The 23,035-nt window shown below is 43.3% G+C and overlaps 1 protein-coding gene across 3 annotated transcripts in view; it reads right to left on the reverse strand.

Annotated features, from left to right (window-relative positions):
• Positions 1-2,247: 2,247 nt before the first annotated feature.
• hip1 (huntingtin interacting protein 1) overlaps positions 2,248-23,035 on the reverse strand; it is a 34,725-nt gene continuing 13,937 nt past the window's right edge. For 2 of the 3 annotated variants that reach the window (XM_028419470.1, XM_028419471.1), the window contains exons 2-31: positions 19,997-20,060; positions 19,448-19,590; positions 19,278-19,334; positions 17,258-17,338; positions 16,186-16,262; positions 15,572-15,633; positions 14,523-14,663; positions 14,338-14,395; positions 14,097-14,172; positions 13,749-13,892; positions 13,225-13,322; positions 12,518-12,590; positions 12,245-12,428; positions 11,674-11,762; positions 11,412-11,528; positions 11,082-11,183; positions 9,512-9,706; positions 9,251-9,398; positions 9,052-9,138; positions 8,679-8,786; positions 7,950-8,086; positions 7,553-7,663; positions 7,380-7,438; positions 6,307-6,400; positions 6,013-6,113; positions 5,794-5,899; positions 5,595-5,718; positions 5,149-5,210; positions 4,704-4,821; positions 2,248-4,346 (exon numbers count right to left, since the gene is read on the reverse strand). In XM_028419470.1, the coding sequence (XP_028275271.1) occupies positions 4,336-4,346; positions 4,704-4,821; positions 5,149-5,210; positions 5,595-5,718; positions 5,794-5,899; positions 6,013-6,113; positions 6,307-6,400; positions 7,380-7,438; positions 7,553-7,663; positions 7,950-8,086; positions 8,679-8,786; positions 9,052-9,138; positions 9,251-9,398; positions 9,512-9,706; positions 11,082-11,183; positions 11,412-11,528; positions 11,674-11,762; positions 12,245-12,428; positions 12,518-12,590; positions 13,225-13,322; positions 13,749-13,892; positions 14,097-14,172; positions 14,338-14,395; positions 14,523-14,663; positions 15,572-15,633; positions 16,186-16,262; positions 17,258-17,338; positions 19,278-19,334; positions 19,448-19,590; positions 19,997-20,060 (3,027 nt within the window). In that variant the 3' untranslated portion in view covers positions 2,248-4,335. The remainder of the gene's footprint in view (positions 4,347-4,703; positions 4,822-5,148; positions 5,211-5,594; positions 5,719-5,793; positions 5,900-6,012; positions 6,114-6,306; positions 6,401-7,379; positions 7,439-7,552; positions 7,664-7,949; positions 8,087-8,678; positions 8,787-9,051; positions 9,139-9,250; positions 9,399-9,511; positions 9,707-11,081; positions 11,184-11,411; positions 11,529-11,673; positions 11,763-12,244; positions 12,429-12,517; positions 12,591-13,224; positions 13,323-13,748; positions 13,893-14,096; positions 14,173-14,337; positions 14,396-14,522; positions 14,664-15,571; positions 15,634-16,185; positions 16,263-17,257; positions 17,339-19,277; positions 19,335-19,447; positions 19,591-19,996; positions 20,061-23,035) is intronic. The other variant, XR_003671584.1, reaches the window with a different exon arrangement.

The raw sequence follows: 23,035 nt of genomic DNA on the forward strand, positions 1-23,035 counted from the left end.
AGAACAGAAGTCAGCAGGATGGTGTGTTTGTTGGCCAAAGTGGAAGTTAACGTCTAAAGAAAATGTTTGGGGATCATAAAAATCCTGCTCCATGTTTTAACTATACAGCAACGGCACCAGAAATGGCTTTTAACTCTTTGACAGCCTGATCCATGAGGCAGCACAGGAACCTACCGAAACCATAATAAACCATGATGTTACCACCACCGTGCTTCACAGTCCAAGCGAATTGTCACTGTGGAAAAACATCTCTCGATTCATCTGCCCAAAGCACATTACTCTAAAGGACGTTAACAGCTGTAGAATTACATGTACTGTAGCTCGTGCCAAGTTCTAGTTCTTGAAGGTGGTATTTTCTGGCCATCTTAAACAATTAAAAAAAAAGAAAGTCTGAAGGTTTGATAAATATAGGAGTGTGCATTATAACATTTTAAGTGCATCACATACAGACGATCTACAGCCCACTGTCTGTTTATTACGATCTCTCCCAGCTCTTTTTGTTGGGTTTTCTATATATTCATCACATTTGACTAACCCTAGGACCTCCTTTGGAACAGTTCCTCAGCCTGTTGTTGTTGTTGTTGTTCTTACACACAGTTTGCAGGATTTCCTGAAACCACAACAGCCACCCTCCTCCGTGCAGTTAAAGAGGCACACCTGGTCTACCTGACAGCAGGTGTGCAGCATAAACCATCACAGGAGGACACAATTCTGCAGCACACCTGCTAAAATATCCAGACAACTGACATACTGTAGTATGTGTCATTGTGTTACAGTGGGAGTCAGCTGCTGCTACGAGGAAATAAGAGTCTTATCAGAAGATAGTGTTTGATCCTGGAGCACACTTTAGCCCAGATTAGGGATTTCTATAATCTCAGCTCCGTGGTTTTAGATTACGCCGATTCATTTACTCACAAGTGCACTGCTGCCTCCACAGTGTGTGTGTGTAGTGAGGGGGAGCAGGTAAACAGAGGTCAGTTCTGCATCTCTGATTTGACATTTTATTCTAAGCTAAATGCCAACAAAGCACTTTAAATTTCATGAGGCAATCCTTTTACAGGAAAAAGAATCTACCCCTCCCAAAAAAATCAATTAGGTGCATTATGGGATTTTATCTGGGCTCTGCTGCAAATGTGGGGTTATAGCTTCTGTAAAAGACAGACATTGAGCTAACACACAGTCAGTTTTGTTCCTCTCTCACACACAATGGCTTATTGTTTACATTAATGACATCAGTCTACATGTCATCTCCTGCAGGAAAGCAGTTGATTCTTCACTTTTTTGGAGGTCCTTGTGAGCTTTAGCAGGTGGAAAGACTAAAGAAGGAAGGACTGATACAATTTACGAAGCCACAGCAGAGATCAAAACCACAGTCAGACTTCATTTCTTTATTAATGAGTTGAAATATGTGTATTAAAAACTGAAAAAATAAAAACAAACCCACCAATATAGTTTTAGTACATCATACAAAGACATATTTCAATGTTGCTATGTGAGTATTTGTCACTCTCTGACTACAGTGTGAGGCAGTTTGAAAGGCTGGCTGAGCTGGTAGGACTACAGATGCAAACCCCAGAGACAGACAGAGGGTTAATAAAGAATATATGGGCAAAAATGAAATCCAAACATCACTCAAGGTGTTTGATTAAGACACTTTGAATACTATAAAATATGAACGTTTTCTTCTTTTGTGGTCTCTAGAAATCGGCGACCAGTTTGCCCAGGTGTGGAAGGAGTGACGGTACACGGCTAAAATCAGCATTAAATACAAAGACCTGGAGTCAACAGTACTGCAAATAATACTTGCCGCTTGCCTTCACCTGGCTGAAGCGGCAGATGGGTGGTGTCAAACTGGACTGTCGTCCTCCAGGTGTGGAAGAATTATTGGCAAATACTATTTGACCAGCGTCTGTTAAATACCCAGTGTCACAACTTTTCAGAGGTACACAGCTGAAGCACAGCATCACAACTAAAGTGTGTTAAGACACAAACTCAGAGTTATTGAATAGAAAGAAGGTACAGTCTCAGGTTACTCATCATGGCATGGTCAGTCCTCTCACAGAGTCCACTGGAAACAAGCTGAATGTCAGTTCATCAGTCTCAGCAGGAACTTCTGTTAAATAACAACCTCTTATTGAAAAAGACTTACATTAGTTACTGTATGTGTGGCACTCGTGTGCACCATTTTGTATCCCTAATTCAATTAAACATAATCCTTATTGGAGAGATGAAAATAAACAGATGCTCTGAAGTTAACAGAAATAACAGAAGGCTTGTAGTTTATACACACAGCTACTTGGTCAAGAGGAAGCTATTGAAAACACTCCTGTCTGTGTAGTCCTGGCAAAGCAGGCTGCCAGTAAAGGACTGTGGAAACTGCAGGCAGTCCTGTCTGAAGGCCCAGGCGAGTCTAGTTTATTTGCTTGATAAAAGATTTTGTGCAGTGGAAGTGTAGGCAGTGCTGTCTCCTGGATGTGAGAGCAGGGTCGCTAGCAGGAACAGACGCTCGCTGTCCATCAGAGGACGACACTGAGACCGCTGACATGTCCAAACAAATGCAATCCACTTTACCAGACGTTAGCTGAGGAGCACACTTGGTGGTAATGAACAGAAATGTCACCAGATTTGGATGTCGTCACACTATGACGGAATGTTAGGACTCCCATTATATGACAGTAGGACCCACCAGTTTTTGTTGTAGTAAAAGGTGTGAGCAGGCAGATTTGGGTGGTGGTTACAAAAACTTTTTCACCCTGACGCTGAGATCCGACTCCTGAGCTGTGTCTCGGTTAAGAGGCTCCACTTTGTGTCCCTTGTCCCGAGCATCCAGGTGCGGGTTCTTTTTCTTACAATGGAACGGATGGACCCCTCAAAACAAATCCCAAGATTCACAGATTGAATTTAGGAGTCTACAAACACACGTTTAACAGCAAAGGAGTAGACTTTCAGATGTAGGTATCGACTGCAGCTGTGACCTTTGAAGGATGCAGCCACTGAACAGACACAGCTCAGTTTTGAGACTAGTGTCATTCTTGTCCAACTCCACGTTACACTCATTAGCACAGATCAATGTTTGCAATCAAATTTAACCCTTCAATAGATTTTTCAAGGCAAACTTGTCCATTTTTGGGTTAGGAGTCCCAACAGATGTGACAGCAGGCGCTCATTCACACATGTGGGTTACCTTCTCCTTATCACTGATCACAATAGATGATAACACACCCTCTGACTGTACTGTACACTTATTGAGTCAGAATTCAAACATTTTGTACTTAACAGAACTTATATGTAGGTATATGACCATAACACCCACTGATCCAGATATCTGGACCTTTTAAATGAGAAATGAGAGTACAGTTAACTCATTAGTGTTCCCTACTCGTCAAGCCTCCCATGATGCACCGCTGCCTCCGACCTCTGACGATGTAGCATGAGGTAGTCGGCAGTCTCAAAGCTCACAGGGAGAGGACTGTTTTGTGTGCTACGTTCCTGCTCTGAAACCTAACCTCGGTGGACGCTGACAATTTCAACAATTTCCATGTGGTAAAATAAAAAAGAAGACAAAAAACAGGAGGGAGAAAAGTTAACAGTCACGGTCGTTACAATGATCAGGAGGTGAAAGGCAGAAAAGTCCAGTGAACCAGCCAGTAAAGCTGTACGGACTTAATAAGGTGATAACTCACAGTGAGAAAAGAATAGGAAGAAACTAGGAACTGCACTGACAGATAAAGAGCAGCTTTACAAGCTCACAACGTCAAACAAAAACACTTGTTTTAACAGGAGGACAAGCATGCCATCTATGTCACACAGAGACATGAATTCAGGGCAGACAGTCACTCCTCTCCCCTCCTGCTGCTGAGAGTTTGGCCCTTGTGCAGTGCATCCTGGGATGTCTTGAGAAGAACTTGTGCTCGTCTCCGCTGTGAGATAGTGCCGTCATTAAAAACCTTGTGGAAAGGAGAGACAATAAATACTCGACTTCCCTGCTGCTTTTCACCAGCACAGTCCTGGTAGAGAAGCAGGGTGGTGGTGGTGGTGATGGTGGAGGCGTAAGGCTGAGAAGTCAGGCTTCTTTCACCCCGCTCCTTACATCCATGTGCTCCTCCAAACTTCAACTGAGCCCTTAGTGCTGTCCTCTATGGAAGCTTCCAGATACGGGTGGAGAAGCAGGTTTAGAACAGAAGCACCTTTTTTTATTTTGGCTTAGGTAACAAACAAACAAAAAGAAAATAAACAAAGGAGAAAGACTGAAAATTGTGTCTATAAATACAAAGAGGCAGACAGAAGCTGGTCTCCTGGTAGAGGAAGCGGTGGGGTAGACCAGGGTGGCAGGCTTCACCCGGTGCCTGTGGAGCAAGAGGAGACAGATGTTAGACACCTGCTGCTACAGTGCTACATCTGTGGGTGTTCCCACCACAGGAACTTTCTCTTTAGGAGATTTTTGTGGGAGAAAACCTATATGGGGTAGGTACAACCTGCAGGGTTAGCATGGGATGCTGATTGATTAAACTTCACATAAAAAGGAAGAGGTTAGACATTGTGATGTATAATATCACCTTTGAGCCATGTGGATCCTACACCAACACAACAAATAGGCCAATTGGAGGGTTCCTCCTGTCAATTATTGCACCACCTTGAACCAGCCCTAAGTTCCCAGAGAGGAAAAACACACCTACTCCACTCTGTTTATCATTCATCCTCACCCTCCTCTTCCTCGCCCCAGCCCTCTGCTACACCAGCCAGCTCGTAGTGCTTCTTCCTCAGCTCGCCGAGACGCTCTCGCTCCTTCTGCAGGCGGGTCTCCAGCTCCAGGACCAGGACCTGAAGGAGACAAAAACTGGTCAATTTCCTGCAACCCATTATTTCCCACTGGACTTAGTGTTGTATTTGTAACTATATATATTTGAAATATATATGTTTACACAAGAAGCCACTTTTTCTTGAAGTGTGTGTGAAATAGAGCAGAGTGAATGAGTCTCAAATTCAAACAGAGTACCTTCGAGCCTAACAATCAACACTTTTGAGTTCAGTAAAAACTTTTTTTTTTTAATAAAGCCAAAGTCCTGTGCTGATCTAATGACTAAAACCAAGACTCACAGTGTAACTACGAGACTGAATGTTTTGGCTCAGTGCCTCTCTGCTGCTCACCTGTGCGTCCATCTCCTGTCGTTTGATCTGTGTGAGAGTCATGCTGGAGAAGTCCATTGTATCTGGAAAAAAATTGTTTAAATATTGCATTTATATCTTAATTTAAAACAGGACATCTGAACAGTGGATGTATGTCTATGTCCTCTTTTGATGATGAGTAATCATAGTGTGAATAATGATGAATCTCCTCACGCAGAAATCACATTATGCAAACACAGCATGCATTGGTCTTCATTCACTGAACAATCAGGTAGCTAAAAGCCCCTTTACACAGAGGAGATGCTAAAAAGTCTTCGATCGTTAACAAAGTACAATAATGGTGCTTCCGAAGGACACGGCAGTCCAACCTATTACACAGCAAACGTTTCAGTAAGACATAAATCACCCCGCTTTACACTGAGCTGCAACAGCTGCTGTCTGAAAGGGCCCTGCTACAGTGCTCCTACCTGTCTCTTCAATCTGGGACTTTCCAGACTTGGTGGAGGCCACGACGGCTGCGGTGGCCTGTGTGACGCCCCGGGAAGCCTGCTGCAGGCGGTGCAGGTTGGCGCTGTCTTTATCTGCTTTTACCTGAATTAGGAGACCAGTGTCAAAACACTCCTTCACATTGAGCCATGTGTGCTGTAAAAACTCTTCTTTCCTCACCTTTGAAGCAGCCACTAGCTGTGCAGTGCTGGCAGCTATTTCATGTGAACACACCATCAGCTCCTCAAACTTCCCTTTGCCCTGCACCACCAGATCGGCAGCATCTCTGAAACAGCAACATGGTGCAAAGACAACTTTAGTGTTTAAATGTTTAGATTTGACATGGACATGCTTCCACTGTCTGTGACTGAGAAAAACTCAGGAGGTGGTGCAACTTACACAAGGACCGTGGCGCCCCATCCCACTGCTTTGGAGGCAGAGATCAGGCCCTCTGTCCAGCGGGAGTTCTTGGCATAAAATTCCTTCATGGAGGCTGCCCCCTGGTGGACAAAAGAATTTGAATATTTGACTCAGGTATAAGCACAGAAGATGATAGTTTTAATTAACAATTAATGCATAAATTATATGACTGTTTTCCTATTACAGGCAGGTCTGTAACAGGTTAGTCTATGAATAGTGAGTCCAACACAGTTTAAAGAAGAGACAAATTAGTAATACTGTACTGTAACTCACCCTGCCACTCTCCACTATGTCCCTTTGCAGATCTTTGGAAGACAGAATGAGCTCCTTGATTGCCTGCATCAGCTCTGTGCAGGATGCCAAGATCCTGCAGGGGGCGACAGAGGACACTGAATACTGACACCAGTGTCAAGCTGAGTCTGAGTCGGCTCAGATCATCAGGTATGAAAAAAAAAACCTTGCAGTGTGTTTCTGCAGTTTATGTATACACTGCACCACTGACCTAAATTCTCCATGTAGCTAGCTGTTCGTGTCTTGACATCATTACCACACTCTGCAGTTATTGAAAAAACATTTTTACAGAAATTATTATAGGGATGAAAGAAAGTTTAATTGGCTTAATTTACATATGAAGACTGGACTCGTTTTACATCATTTGCTCTTTGTCTGTGTGTACTGTGAGAGTTTAGTGGAGACTTTACACATGCAAATGTGTAATGGTGTATGGAGCTGCTCCAGTGACAAACATATTACAGAATATTGAAGAAGCTAATTTTAGGGACATTACGTGCCTCACAGTCTTTAGTTTGCGCAGGGTTTGTGGCCAAATTGCTGACATTCTTCACACATCAGTACTCAGTATGTGGACTGAAATAACATGTCGAAAAACATCTCTACTTCCTTTTCCAGCTAATTTCCTCTGTTTGCATCTCTGAATTCAGAGATCGTTTAAGGCTCTGCTGGCTGCATTATTTGTTCTTTAGAATGGATGAACAGTTTCCTCAATTGGCTTTGTTCAGCTGTTTTCATTTCCCCTTTGTGGCAGATAGGTCACGTTCAGTTTTGGGGCCACAGAGAAGATGGAAACCAAGACAAAGCCTCAGAAGGTGGAAAAGATTGTTTGTAGGTCAACTGTATTTCTATTTTGGGAACATGTGACATTCAGAGTAAGGAGGGTGATCTTGTTCAGTTGATCTAGTTCAAATCTTCTGTCTCTAGAAGATGTTCCATGTTTACATTTTCTCTCCTGGGACTCAACAGTCATTAACTAAAAATGATGCTACAAAAAGAGATCCCACTCTGTATCCCTGGAGCGCTAAAGAGAGAGGGGGAAAAAGCCGTTTTACCTCTCGTTGACCTCCATCTTGAGTCCTGTATCCACAGCTCGAGACTTGTTGAGCATTTCCTGTTGGGATACACAGAGGAGAATGAATACACTTTGAAGTTAATATAGCCGTGATGTGAAACAGGGGGCAATGCTTTTACACAGCTTGACACACACACACACAAAAGTACACACCTCTATCCTGGCAGCTGCTGACTCCACAGCAGCGGAAGTGGCAGCCATTTCCTGCTCCACAAGATCTCCCAGCTCCCCCTGCTGTAGCTCCAAACCCCGAGGCCGCAGTTTCTGAAGCGAGAGGGAGGAAGTGTTAAAGCACATTGTTAGTGCACAGGTCAAGTCAGAAGAATTATGTCTGGACACATACGTAGCACACATCAGTTATCACTGGAAATACACATGATGACCCGTAGCACCTAAATTGTGTGTAACAGCATCAACATCATCAACAAAACGACGCAGTCACTGTGAATTCTCTGCTGTATTCACACATACAGCTTCACTGGGCCCTGCACACTCTTTGTACTGCTGCCTCTCAACAGTGTTGATCTGTTAGTATGTATAAAACATGCACCTCTGCAGTGGCCAGAATGGCCTCCAGAGCTGCCTTCAGCCTGCTGTTGTCTGCTGCTGCCAGGCTGTCCTGCTGCTTCATCTGTCCCATCAGAGCCAGAGCTTCAGCACCACACGCCTTCACGCTCTCGGACAGGGCTGACAGAGACACAGGGACAAAGAGGACGCATGAGTTATTGCCCCAAAAATTGATTTTAAATTATACAAAAACACACGAAAAGCACTGACATATGTGCAAAGAGGCAGGTATACTGCAGAGGCAGGTTTCAGGTATTGTAATCCTCACTGTTTTCCCCTAAAATACCACGTTAAATTATGATGCGTAACACTGCTACAGGCTGCAGCTGTAGTGTTAATTAAACCAACATCCCTTCAGGTCAGCTAACAACTAAAACAGCCAATCTGATGTGGGAAACTAAATCTACCTCTTGTTTCGCATGTATAGCCCTCAGGCCAGGACAGCAAAAACATTACCTTTGTCTGAATTCAGCAGTTTTGTTCTATCTGCATTTGTTTTGGCAGATATTCTGCATTCAGAGCATGACTGAAAACTCTGTATGGCGGCAGTGAGAGCACAGCAGCAAGACACTTTTTTATATAAAACCTGTAAAACATTTGGAGACTCATAGACACGTCAAGACAAGTCCATGTTTGAACTGACTCAGCCACAGATTAGCATCATGACCGAATCTGAGAGTCTCTGAGATCTTTGTCTCACACACACACATACCATCAGCTTGCTCCACAGGCACCATGTGGGAGGTGGCGCTACCCTGAACGATGGTGTCGCCCACCAGGTGGCCACACTGAGTCACAACTCGTACCAGCTCTGATACACCTGTGGAGAACAAAACAGGACATTTCTGTAACTTGTCTGTCCCTCCACGTTTATGAGGGTGTATGTACTTACAGTTGCCTGATACCCCCCCTCCATCACTATATAGTGTGTTTGCTATATTGTAGTGTTGTCCAAAGTGTAGTTACAAACATTAAACTTCATATAGTGCACTATCTATGGTCACTGCATTAGCATTATGTACTGCCATGCACTGCCAGCGACGCTGTATATTTTATATTTGTGTTTGAGACGGTGTATCTCTCACCTGTGTTGTCTGCTATGAAGGCCTCTCTGGCAGAATGTAATCGGTCCATGTAATCTAAAGAGGCCTGACATCTGGATGCAAGGTAATCTGCAGAGAAAGAATCACAAATGAGAGCATGCACATAAACGAGAACACTCAATGCTCATTCGTGTTTTTGGACTGTGCTGAGTTTTATAGAATCAAAGCATTACTGTCTGACCTGCAGAGCTGGTGCAGCTGATGTGTGCCGGGTCATCTATCTGAGCCAGCGAGTCCCGGATGATCTTCTCCGCCTCCTCCACTGCTCCCTGCAGACTGGACCAACGGGCCATGACCAGCTGGCTCTCCAGCTCCTGCTCTCTGCTCTCCTGTGGACACACACACACAGTTGGTCTAAATGTTAAGATAAGGAACCTAACTGAAACTATTCAATTTACAATTTACTGAAGCTAATTAAAAGGTGGTGTGAACAACTCTTCACCTTCTCATTGAGCTGATTCTGCAGGGTCTCTGCTGTCTTCACCCCACTCTCCCTCTCAGTCACCAGGGAGCATTGGACTTGCTGTAGCTCCTCCCCCTGGGCTGCCAACTCCGCCTCCACCTTTGAAAGGGAGAGCACCAGCTCGGCCTTCTCCGACTCCAGAGTTGCCAGCTGAGTGCCGAGCAACTCGCTCGACTGCATAAAGGAAAAAATAGATGGAGGCATAGAAAGTCAAGACAGGAGGACATGATTAGGATAATACACAGCTGTCAGGACATGTCAGGATGTGGTAACCCTATGAGTGCTCTGATCTCACAATAAAAAGCACTTTATCTTTAGCCACTGATCCTCAATAGAAGTTTGTGGAGAGCCGTTCAGTCTCCAGAGAGGCTTGGGCTGAGGTCAAGTTTACAATCAAAAAAACAGTGGGAAGTTGTGGTTGTGCAACTTGGCTGCATCACAACTATCACAAATTATGGCAACAGACAGAAGATCCTGTGTGCATAAAAACAACAAAGCAGCAGAAAGACTTACAGCCTGTGTGCCGGCAGGTCCGACAGAGAAGCAGAAACGAACAAGAAGCAGAATCATTAGAGGTTATGAGTTACACGTGACATGAGTGATAGGAGTGTGTTAAAAAAAAGGACTGCAGAGATGGAGGAGATGGAGGAGGACAGAAAGAGTGACACACGTGATAAGTGGTAGCTACAAAAATAGGACGTCAGGAGGGGGAGGATGAGAGACAGATGAGGAACAACAGAATCCAGGCAGAAAGAGTCACCACAGACTGTGAAGGTTAATAGCATGAATAGTGGCTTATTAAACTTTCCTTATCACTTTTCCACAGTAATAAAGAAGCAGTTGTCTTTTGACTTTGGTCTCTCCTTTTAAGAAACTGCCTGTTATAAACATCAGCCTGAGGCTCACAGAGGTTTAAGAAAAGTCAAGAATGGGTGAAAAGAGTTAAAATGGGAGCAACTAAAAGAGGAACTGATATGATCATAGGGGAAATTTTCACTTCTGAGCACAGACAATCGAGAGCAGTCAACATCCAGCATCATATTTAGGATACAAGTTGATGGTTTACCCTTCATTCTATGGCGTGTTTTAAAATAGGCACAAATACATAAAATACATGATCCCTGAATGAAAGCTACAATTACATAGGTACATTCATGACTAATTGAATGCAACAAGGCAATATCAGAGTGTAGACCGATATTATATTTCTGTACTGCTGAGGTGTGACATCTTCAATTATATAATTGATGATTAGAATAAGAGTGCTGGTGGAGGCAGCCCATTTTTAGATTCCAGAAAACTCCTAGTCAAAGTGAAAGAGTTCATAAATCTTTTCACACTGTTGTAATGAGTTCAGTAACTTTGCACAGCAGCTCTTGGGTTTGAGTAGCAGACGTTAGGTCTTTTAAGGAGTGTAAAGCTTTTCTGTGAGGATTCTCTGTTAGTAAAGAAGCGTTTCCACTTCTCTGCATTCACCATGCCCACTCTAAAATTCAGACCAATCAATCGTGGAGTTTGTAACAGCCTTAAGAGATGCAAAGAGAGTAACCTGCTGTGACGAGACCATGGTGGTCTTCAAAGAGTCCAGCTCGGCCCGGCTGGACACCAGCTCTCTCTGGAGCTCCTGAAACTGCTCCAGCTGATCTCTCTCCTGAGAAAGAAAAGTATAAAATCTCACTTCAGACAGCTCACAAAACAAAAAGTACAACTTTCAAAAGCACTCTGTTCAGATCTTTTTGTAGCATTAACTAAAAGCGCAGCAGGCCACAAAAATTCAATCTTTTCTTCATTATTTTCCTCAGCTGCAGCACTGTGGGAACACCTAGGCCGACTTTCTTTAGCTGTCTGGCAGAGATAACAGAGTGTGCCTTCTCCTCACCTGTCTGTCTGCAGCCTCCTGAGCAGCCTTCACCTTTTCTTGCATCTCTCTCCTCACAGCCTCTACCTCATCCTGTGCTGCCCGAGCAACTGTCATCTGGCGGGTTACCTCTGCATTCTGCACATGGGACGCACACGGAGACAAACACACCAAAATAATCAGGCCAGAAGTCTGATCCACAGCTCAGGAGGGGGGGGGGGGGGCGACATGTGAGACTTCCTGGAAGTTTCATGTTGTTATAGTTGGATTTGAGGACACTCACCTTCCTCAGCAGGTCTGCATGACTCTGAACCAGCTCTGTGTATTTCTCTTTGAGTTTGGTGTAGCGCTGCTCGTTGGCCTGAGCTTTTTCTGGTTGGAGACAGAAAGACACGCTGCAGATGACTGGTCGATTCAAATGGAAATTCAATGTTTCCAAGCTCAAATATAAAATACACACCGTATGGATCAAATCAATTTAATTACACAGTATGTTTTACAATCAAGATTATCTGTGGGTGTTTGGCAGAAATCAATTGAGACAGCTCATGCAAAATGTCTACACAGAGATGGAGGAAAAGGCAACTGAACTTCAATACATTCACAGACTAACACGCTGACACTAGTAGCCAGTCAATCAGGCAACACTTCATCACCAAATAGGTGGAACTGGTGAGATCATGTCGCTACAATATTTAATAAACGTCTACAGATTTAACTCCCTGATCCTGTAATGAATGAAAAAACATTCGATAATTTAATTCAAACATTTCCTGGTTTTATTGGAATGACACTATTGCTGCGCATGACTCATGGGTTTTTGTTGCATGTGTCTTTATTGTTTGAACTCTTACTCTCAATCTCCGTCAGGCTCCGCTGCTCCTTCTCCGTGTCCTCTCTGACCCTCCGCAGGTCGTCCAGCTCCGCCTTCAGAAACTCGCTCTCCCCAGCAGCCTGCAGCCTCAGGTGGCTCTGCTCTGCCAGTTCCGCCTCCAGCTCACTGACACGGCCCCTCAGCGCCTGACACAACCGACCGCTCTGGTGACGGACAGAGAAAGAGTGAGGGATAAAGAGGGAGAAAATGTAGCGCAGAAGCTGTAAAGATGAAACTCTCAAAACATCTTTACCTCCAGTCTGAAAGACTCCAGCTCCTCTTTCAGGGCCTGGATCTCCCTTGTCAGCTGTTCAATCAGACGGTCTCTGATGAAGACACAAATTAAGCAAATAAAGCCATTTCACAGTGATATCTCTGAATAGGATTTACACAAACAAATCAAAGATCAGAATCTGTCCTGTGACACCACCAGTTAATAAACATCATCTGTCTCACTTACATACATGTGAGAACTAAACCACATATTCAGTGAGGTATTTTTGGTATTTCATTTGGATCTGTGGTGGCAGAGGGGACAAAAATCCAGAGTGGAATTTCTCCTTTTATAGTCTGCAGCCTAATGTGAGGAGTGCATGGCTGTAATTTGAAGGGGCCAAGTTGGCTGCGAGCAATTTAAGCAGCTGTATTTCTGACACTGTAGATTGTAGTGATGAAGTAGTGCATTGTTTGACACCATTTGTTCATGTTTTTAATAATAATAATAATGCATTGGTCTTATATTGCGCTTTTCTGCTCTGTTGGGCAGGCACTCAAAGCGCTTACATTGAGATGCATTATTCTTTCACACCACATTCACACAGTGGCAGTGGTAAGCTACCAGTGGTAGCCACAGCTCCCCAGGGGGAGACTGACGGAGACGTGGCTGCCAAGGTGCGCCTACCTGGCGGTGGTCGGAGAGGCCGAACTGAGGCCGAACTGAGGTGAACTGACAGCACTCACTTGTCATCCTTGCGCATGCCGTTCTGGTTGTTGAAGTTGAATGGGTCGATAGCAGCTGATGTGCCAAACAGGTCATCAAACTTGGTCTCCACAGGAGGCTAGGAGGCACAGAAGAAAACTATGGATACATGTCAAGTTTCCTTCTCATTTTTACAGTTCAGCTTGAAGTTCAGTGTCTTCAAGCCTACTGATCAGGGTTTAGAGCATTTTCACATTGAATAGGGCCAGAATACCATTAACTACTTCACCATATTCAAAAGCCAGGTATGTGAAAATCAGAATAATTGCCAGCATAAATATATAAACCAGATGTCTTGAAATGGACTTCTCAACTATACAGAAAAAACAGAGAAGCAGATTAGTTCCTGTTTTATCTCCTTGGATCTGTTCCACAAAAATCCTCCTTAAATACTTCACTGCCGACTACAACAGCACACATGTTAGCCAGGGAACTAGCCTGCTACAGAACAGATGGACTGCTTTTAAGAAAGTACCACCCAGAAATACTTGTGTTGTGTAGTTACCGGCAGCACAGGGACGTCTGTGTCCACAAGGTCATCCGTTTCCACCATGTGCTCCGACTCGGGGGACGATGCCTCGGCGGGGATCACGACCACCGGGCTGATGTGCTCTGACAGAGCTGACGCACGCAGGAAGTTAGGAGGGTTCTGCAAGTGACAGAATACAACTGTTATATTTTGAAACTACTTTCTATCATTCACTGTCATTCAACACTGAGGGTTATTACAAACAATTGTTAAATTAAGAGCATAAAATATATTTGTTGAAAAACTAATTAAGCTACTGGGAACAGAATAGTCATGGGTCAACTTTGGATGTGCATTTGGTTCATGTGTGGAAAATGTGCTCACCTCGGGCAACTGTGGGATCTGAATGAGCCTCTTAAAATACTGCAAGTTACTGGAGCGATAGAACAGACTCTTTAGCCTGAAACAGAGATATGAAGATATAAAAATCAGACTGAGAAGGTCAGACGGAGCAGGGAGGTCTGACACTGAAAGTTCAGTCTGCAAGGAGCTCAGTCCCCTGAGTCAAATTCAGACTTCAGAGAAAGCGTGGCTGACTGAGTGTGACTGTAGCTGAAATACATACTTCCTAAACTGTTCCTGGAATCGATCTCTGTGGCCCTGCAGAGTGTCAGCTGGAAGGCCTGCAAACACAAGTGAGGTGGGTGTTCAGGGTTTATGCAAATGCAGTGGCTACAGGCTACATTTAAAATATTTGTTTGGACCAGCTGTAGTTGTGCACTTTGACCGGCAGAGGTGCGTTTGACTCACAGGAGTGCAGCTTAAACAGCAGCTTGACGGTGTAGTCATACAGGTGGCTGCAGTCCAGGATGACTTGGATAAGGGGGGCCAGGCGACACTGTCCAGCCGCTGTCACCGACACCGACCGAGACATGTCTAGGGAGCTGAATACTGTGGTAAGACACACACACACACATACACACACACATTTATGATCAATAAATGTAGCCCCAAAATCACACACATAGTGATTATGAATGCAAACACAGACAGACTCGTCAGTCATTAATTTTTCATGACTCCTGCACTGCCACACTCTCTATTCATTTCACTGCTGTGGCCACAGTTCAATAATAAACCTGAACACTAACAGGATTGTCTCTGCTGCCTTCATTATGCCCCTCTTTCACGTCCCTGCCGCCCTGCTCACACCATCCCCAAAGTCAGGGCCCGAGAGCCTCTGTGCAGTGCAGAGGTGTGGTTTCCTGCATAGCAACAACACACACATGCACGCGCACACACAAACACACACACAGCCCAGTGTCTTTACCCCCTGATGACGTGATGGTTTTAAAATATACCAGACCAGAAGGAGGAAACTGACTGAATTTTAGGTGTGACGTTCTCAGCCAACTACTCTAATGTGCATGTTTTCCTTCTTTTTTGCAAACACAGAACACAAAATTTCTGTTTCTCTACAGGGAGGAGTAGGAGAAGGAGGATATGAAAGGCAGGATACATAGATAACAGAATGTAATTTCCTCCTGATATCATTCATGAATGAAGCAGCACTGCTTTTCCATCATTTCTCCCGAGTGTCTATTTTTAGCTCGGTCCATACTTTAAGAGACATTTACCCAGGATGACTCATCCAGACAACAACAACAGGCCCACAGTACAGAATGTAACCACTAATAGCTTTGTAGCAGGTTGTGCCAGACAAGGTGGAGCTCTGGTGACACATCTGTTTCTGTGCATCATTACATACAGTACACCTATCAGTCAGGCCAAGTCCTTCCTGTGTGTGTGTAGACAGTGTGATAAGCACAGCTGGTTGCACACAGACCAGAATAACTTACCACCCAGGAAGAGGTTGAGCTCACACTCCAGGTAGTCAAACATCTCGACTGTCAACTGAAAGCTGAAGAACACATCAAGAGAGAAAACATTTTTAAATGCACTGTCAAAAATCAAAAGGTAAGAATGAGACAGGTCACATGTCTCACACTTTGGTCCAAAATGTGATTTTTCAGCTTTTGCACATATTTTGTAGCATGAGTGTTTTCCTTCCTTCATTCTGATTGGCTGAGTAATGTTCCATTCCCAGAAAAATAACCCTTTTAAGGGAAAACCTGTGGCTGACAATGTGGGAATACATTTTAAGGATTCAGCTGACTGAAGTTGGAAATAACATTTTGTTGCAGAATGTTTTAGATTCTTGCTCAAATAATGGAAAACACAAAAAACCAGAGTGTTTTTAGGCTAGCACGGACTCCATGCCTTCTGCTTCCTTGCACTGGGCCCCCTCCCCAGTCACGGATAGCTTGACTTAGCTTATTCATTTATGCAAGTTATTGGTGAAGTGTTTCATTTCATTTCTCACATTTTTGAACACAGGAGTAGTCATAATAACACTGTTAACTCATTAATATGACGGCCAGCACAACAGCATCAACAGCAGCAGCACACTCACAAGTTGTTAACGTCGTTCTCTCCCACCTCATCCAGCTGTCTGTTCGACATCTGAAGGTTGCCAGGGAAACGAGGGTTCTGAGAGAATGGAAACAGTGATTATTTACTGCCAAAATCTGAATCTAATGATTAGAAGCATTATCATTGCTAGAAAATGTAGCCGTTAACAGTGAAGAAAGTCATGACTGAAGTACAAATTTGAGGTATTCTACGATAATTTAAAGAGTTAAAGGCCTTTACTTTTAATAGACTTGGTTATTATACCACAGTGGCGCCATGACGCAGTGAGACTGGAGCACAACAATAACATATGGACCCCAAAAACAAAACTATTACCTCATTAACACACATATAGTCATGTGATGCCTGGAAACATACTGATTTAAGTCATAGAAGCTTCCTCCTCTGCAGGTGTATGAGATGAAACCCTTTAAGTAAATGTGTTGTTTAGACTTAGTTCTCAGACTTTGTCCCTGCTGATCACTGTAAACTGTCTTCTTCACAGGCTAAATCTGGTCAAAAATGAACTGGCTCTGTATCAAGCTGGCTGCACTGAACTCACAACTGTACCACTATCAACCTGCACAGACTATGATCACCCTGTTTGTCTGCCTCCTCGAGGGTTAAGTAACCATTGTCTCATGGCGAGGGAATGACATGAGGCTGCCATGATTACTGATTAACTGACCTGGGACACAATTTAGCCAAAACTTGCAACAGGAAAAGGAAATAAAATGTTTCAAGTGACTCTTTTAGCGAGTCTTGGCACACCACTCTTCATCTTGGCTAAGAAGTAACTTCCAGCCTTCAGCGGACAAACAGCTAACCACATTTTCATGTGATAGCATCAGCACCGCCTTACGGCCCCTCTGAAGCTCTGCTTTGCTCTGTCTCATAAAAGAGGCTACATTACAGATTCTTGAGAGGCCATTAGTGTAAAAGCCAGATTTCTCTACGAGCCACCCCACCACCATCTCCCCTGCAGAGCCTCTCTGGCACTAAATACAGGGCCTTGACAAAGATAAGGAGTCATGACGAGGGAGACTGGCACAGGGTTTTATAGGCCAACTTACTTTGATGTGGAACTCCATTTTGGTGATGAGCAGTTTGAGGTAGATGCTGCACAGCTTGCCATAACCTTCACTCAGGTGACCCTGAGAGGGAAAAGAAAGACGTAATCACTTGAATTATTCCCACTGGAGGATGAGATTGTTTGCAGGTTAACGCTCAAAACAACAAAGCTTACTTAATAATGATTTTATTTATCATATTTTAGCTATAAAATTGCACAAAATAAACAATTTATACTAACAACATGTAGTAAAAATAAACAAATAAAACCTTTGCTTCTTAGTGCAACTAAGAATCCAACAGTGACTTAATTGCAGCCAGAACTCAAATCACAAAAATTCAGTTTTACATTTCTAGAGTTTTAACAGTTTTAACGATTCCTGCCGTTGGAAGTGTTGTATCTATTTCTCATGCACATAGTTCTACTTCTAGCCATAATTGTGCTGTTTCCTTGGAGGTGTAGGGCTTTATACTGCAATAAATGAGTCCACGGTGACTGAGTGAAACATGCTTAGGGTTCTGAGGTTTGGAAGAGGTAAATGTTTTGGTAATTTAAAGACACTCTGATTCAAAGATCTGCAGACTCACACAGCTGGGCTGAACTAAACCACCACTGCAAACATAGTCTGCCTCAAACCAACAGAGATTCATCCACTGCAGTCTCTGTTTTAAATCCCTACTCTGCTTGAGAGGATAAAGTTGGATATCTGCAGAGAGTATTCAGCCAATTGCTTCTCACTTCCTTCTTCCTCAGGCCTGGGACCGTGTGTGGTAATGACACAACAGGAAATGGAGACCGCAACCTTGGTCACAATGACCAAACTTCCTGCAACCTCCTAACTTCAGCAAAAAGTGAGTAAGAGTAACAAGGAATTTTAAGACCTCCGCCCTGTTATGACCTTTATACACTCTGTGATTTTTAGCAAATCTTATAAGACCGTTACATGCAACGTAAATCTAATACACTTTAGTACGACGTCAAGTTTGATTCGTGCAGATTGTACGATGACCATTTACTGAATCGCAGGTGACATGTGTCAATATGCAAGGAAGAGGATGTAGACGCGGAGTGAAGGTCGTAGCATATTATCATACATTGTATTGTATATGGACTGCAGTTTAAAACACATTTCATCACAGGTGTCTGCATCCATGAAGAGACCTGTGCTCATTTAGAAGCCTTTTCATCACTACAGAGACTATTTTCTTTCAGTAATGGTAAATTATTGACAACCATCAACATGTGAGGACAGGAATTCCCCGCAGAGCCGCTTCTATACAAGTACAGACTGTTAGCCACAACATGAGCATGGTAGATGACGTGGTAGATGACTTGTTATGACAATTACATTTGGCATGTTTTACATGGCTAATGTCCATCACAGGCCCTGATGTCTGTCACTCCACTCTGATGGCAGCAAGCCGACTGCAAACAATGAATGTAATCTGTTCTAATTAACACAACAAGGAGGATATTACTCAGAGCTCTCCACCTCAGCATCAGATGTGAACAGGCGTGCACCTCAAAGGTCATTTAAAGTAAAACAGTAAGTGAATGCACCACTTCACACAGCCTGTTGTTCAGCACTGATCCAGACTGTCTTCAGTTCAGGAGTTCATTCAGTCTGTTTTGATTTCACACTGTTAGATTCACCTCAGTACAAACTCCTTCTATTCAAGCTCTGCACATAAGGTGAATAGTTCAGCTCCTTCGTATTCACGAGTGAGTTATCCAATTATGATTGTTTCTATAATGTGGTCTGAATACAGATGTAAGGCACTGTGGATCATGGCTGAACTGATAAAAGCGCATTTAGAGGAGCTCCACCGCTAAAGGCTACTAGTTTATTTAGTACAGTCAGTTCGTTCAGTAAAGAGACTACTTTGTTCATGCTCTGAACACAATCAGGGTGTTTCACTCTGCTGCATCCCCCAGGAGGATTAAAAGCAAAGGAAAATAAGCAGTCTTTGTGTCTGCCAAGTTAAAAAGACTGATTTTGTAATATCTCTGTCCTTCCTTACCCACATCCTGCTCATATCAGTTAGATCAGCCTTGCTCCTCATGGAGTCCTTTATCACCTGAAAAGACAGCAGTGGAAACAGAGGGAAAAGCCCAAGCAGGAGGAAAGGTGTTAATAAAATATACATAGTTAAACATAGATCATTTCTGTTGTCAGGTCATCTTTACGAACGTTTGGGTGGCCATCTCGCAGCAGCTTGTGGAAGACGTGGCAAAACTTCCAGCAGAGCACCGCGTTGCTGGAGAGAGGAAGCCGGTTGACTGCCGCCCAGAAAGTGTGGGCGCCTTTCTCATGATGGGTCCCCAAAATGCAGGGTAAAAGGAAGAGTCAAGGAGCACCGAATCACAATCTACTCTTTGTCTTTTAATGACATACTGCAGGGGGATCCTCACAAACTTAACCATACTTCAAAGAGAAAACCCACATATTATATAACAAAAGAATAGATAGAGGTTTTCAAGCTAGTGGATGTACAATGCCAAACTACGTGTGACAGACTGCCTGCGCAGATTTGCATTGTGTGTCACAAATGATGACTAAATTAGCTCTGCAGCAGGGCCTCGTGCACAAGATGGTTACACTCAGTTTGTTGTTTTGCACTAACATAACCCTCCAGGCACGAAGGAGCAAATCTACAAACACACACTGACACACACACATGGAAATAAACACTCTGCTTGCTTCCCCTCATACACACACACACAGACAATATGAGGATATTCCTGGCATGCTTCTCTTTGACAGCGACCTCCTGCGTGTTGATGGCCTTATTGATGCTGACAGCCTGCAAAGAGAAGCAGAGGAAGGACCACACATCAGCTTTTCATGCACAGTTCACAATAAATAAAAAAATAAATCAAGTGTCAAGTGCTTCATTTAAACACATTCTTCCACTTTTTAGAAATCTGCCTTTTCGTCTTCTAGCCACCTGGGTAAAGGGAAGTTTTTACAAAGGGGTGAATGACCCATTTTCTGCAGAGTTAGTATTCAAGGCAGCAGCTGAGAGGCTTGAACTGCTTCTGAAGAGCTCTGCGGGCTCACAGGCAAACAATTGTGTCATGAAACAGCAGCACATATGCCATCACAGCTCTCGTTACATGTCTTCAACAGATACATCCTAAATTGTGAGCTGAAACATGACAACACATTTATGGTATGGTATAGTATGGATGACAGGCAGAGGGCTAAAACCGTGATTTATCCTCCTACACTCCCAAAAAGGAAACTTTCTCTTTCTAGCACAAGATTGTAAAATATGTAGAGAAGAATAAATACAGCCAGAAGCTTGCAGTCCTATATCCAAGGCTACACTATTATTAACACAGTTAAAACAACAGACAGACTTAATGAGTCTGCACACGTGTGGAAGAGAAGAGGAGTATCTGTCTGTGCTGTGAAATCTACTGAGGAATGTTGGCTGGGCTGAAACTGAACAGCCTCCAACTTCAGCTCAAATTAAAGCTGACCTGCACAATAGAAACAAGAAAAAAGTGACTGGTGAATGCTGCTTTAATCTGGAAGGCAAAACCAGTTAAAAGTGATATTTTATGTCATTTATTCTGGATTATGTATGTGCCCCCCAATTCCCCCTTTGAAGAGGATTAAAACTGGCATTGCTGCAGATGGTGAGATCCACACTGTGGCATGTGGTCTATGCCTTCTCTTACTGTACCTGAGTCATTCAACATTATCAGAAGCCATCTTCATCCCTGCCAGCATGCCAATTAGACTGCAAACATTTGGGACACAGAAAAACAAGTGTGTGGACAAAAGTTGGTATTCAAAAGGTCGAAGCGACTTGTAAGAGTTTTCTTGAAGTTGTTACACTGCTCCTCCAAGCAGCTTCATCAGTTCTGAGAGAACTTCATCACACCCCCTGAAATGTCTTCAAGAAAACTCTACAAGTCCAGTTGCCTCACTTCAACCTTTTGAATGAATATGACCTTGATGACTGAAAATCTTCATCAACACAGAAGTTGGTCATTTAGCCACAAAAATAGCATTAACTTTATTTTATTTTGAAACACCCACATTAAATAATAATACTTCTGATCTAACAAAAATCTTTACACTCTATAACCTTAGAATTGATACACAGAATTAAACTTGCAGGACTTTATTTGGCAGACTGAACGTGGTCCTTGCTTGTCTGTTATACATAGCACTCGCCTGTTCTATATAGAGGATACAGGAACTAGACAATGTCAAGAAGCAAGTCAGTGCAACACAGCGGCTGACAGGCCATGGCCTTGAGTGTAAGGTTTACATGAAAGTTATGTATAACAGCCAAACAGGAAAAGCTGGACAATTAAATAAATATGACAACAAGCCCACACAATGTTCCTGCTGTAAATTCCAGGCCTGTTCTGTTGGAAAGTTTAAGCCGTTTCAGACGGTTTTCAATACAAGGTGTTCTGAAGCAGCATGTGGCCAGCATATCACACACACGGAAAGCCCAACCTCAACTGCCCACTTAAACATGAGCTTGAAATGGCAGCATTCAGCAAATACAACCAAACGTGTATCCTGTCACCGTCAGTGCATGGTATCATAAACTGCAAGTCCCGAGGGGTCAGCAGAGGACGGGAGGCCTGTTTCATAATCTCACTTCCCACAGATGTCCTGAGTCTGCTCCTCCTCTTCCAGTATGTGAGCTGTCAGGACTGGACTATCACCATGAGGAATCAATGAAAGAGGAGCAGGGCCAGGAATGAGGCAGAGAGGAGGAAGAAGGGGAAGCATGAGGAGGAACAATTTAGGAGCACTTTGGAATGAGAAAAACTCACAAGTGTCATAAGCTGTTTTTTACTAACCATAATTCTTCACAGCCTAGAAAAAAAACAATCTGGTTCAAAACAATGGCAGACAATAGTCTGCATCCTCCACTCATCATCACGCTGAGTGACATATTGTCACCAACAAACAGGCAAACACAAGTTTTGTGTTCCCATAAATCCAATTTATGAGTCACATGCAGTTATAAAATGTGGAGACAGGAGGAATTCACACAACAAATGAGTGAGGACCTGCTGGCACCACTTGCCATGTAAAGAACTTGAACAACTGATCAACAACGATGATGTTCATTAAATATGAGCAGTAGAGCTACAAGGCCAACACCTGTCATGTGGTCTCAGCAACACAACCTGAACTAAGACTCTGGTTGTGTGTGTGTGTGTCTGTGTGAGTACTGTAAAGGTCAAACCTACACAGTCCTATTCAGAAGATGTCTGTGGTCAAACCAACAGTTTGAGCCATAAAGGAAAGGTCACTGAGCTTAAGCTGGGTATCTGGTGTGAAGTTACACTTCCTGTTTACTACACCAAACTCACACATGGACTAATTACTGGTGTATTAAGCCAGAAAAAAAAACCATAAAGACTGGAACTTGTATAGCATTAAATTTTACACATCACATAAAAAAGACCAGTCACTGCACCACCTCTGATGAAGCAACATACAAGCCAAGTGTGCAGCGAATCCCATAAACGGTTAAACATTTCACATGTGAAAAATGAACAGGAGGTTTAGTTTTCATCAAGAAACCCTCTGACTTTTAACTTTTTATCTATTTCATGTAAAATGTGATCCAAAGCTACATAAAAGCCAAATCTTCAGCTCCATTTTCCAAGATCAACATTAACTGTGTGTTTCTTTCTTTTTAGAGCAATATATGTTTCTTTAAACCCAAACTGCATATTTTAGTTGGGAGTTCCTGTTATTGCTGAGGGTCCTTCTCACTGTTTTGTTATTGGAAAT

The sequence above is a fragment of the Parambassis ranga genome, chromosome 13 (genome assembly GCF_900634625.1).
Source record: "Parambassis ranga chromosome 13, fParRan2.1, whole genome shotgun sequence".
Lineage (NCBI taxonomy): Eukaryota > Metazoa > Chordata > Actinopteri > Ambassidae > Parambassis > Parambassis ranga.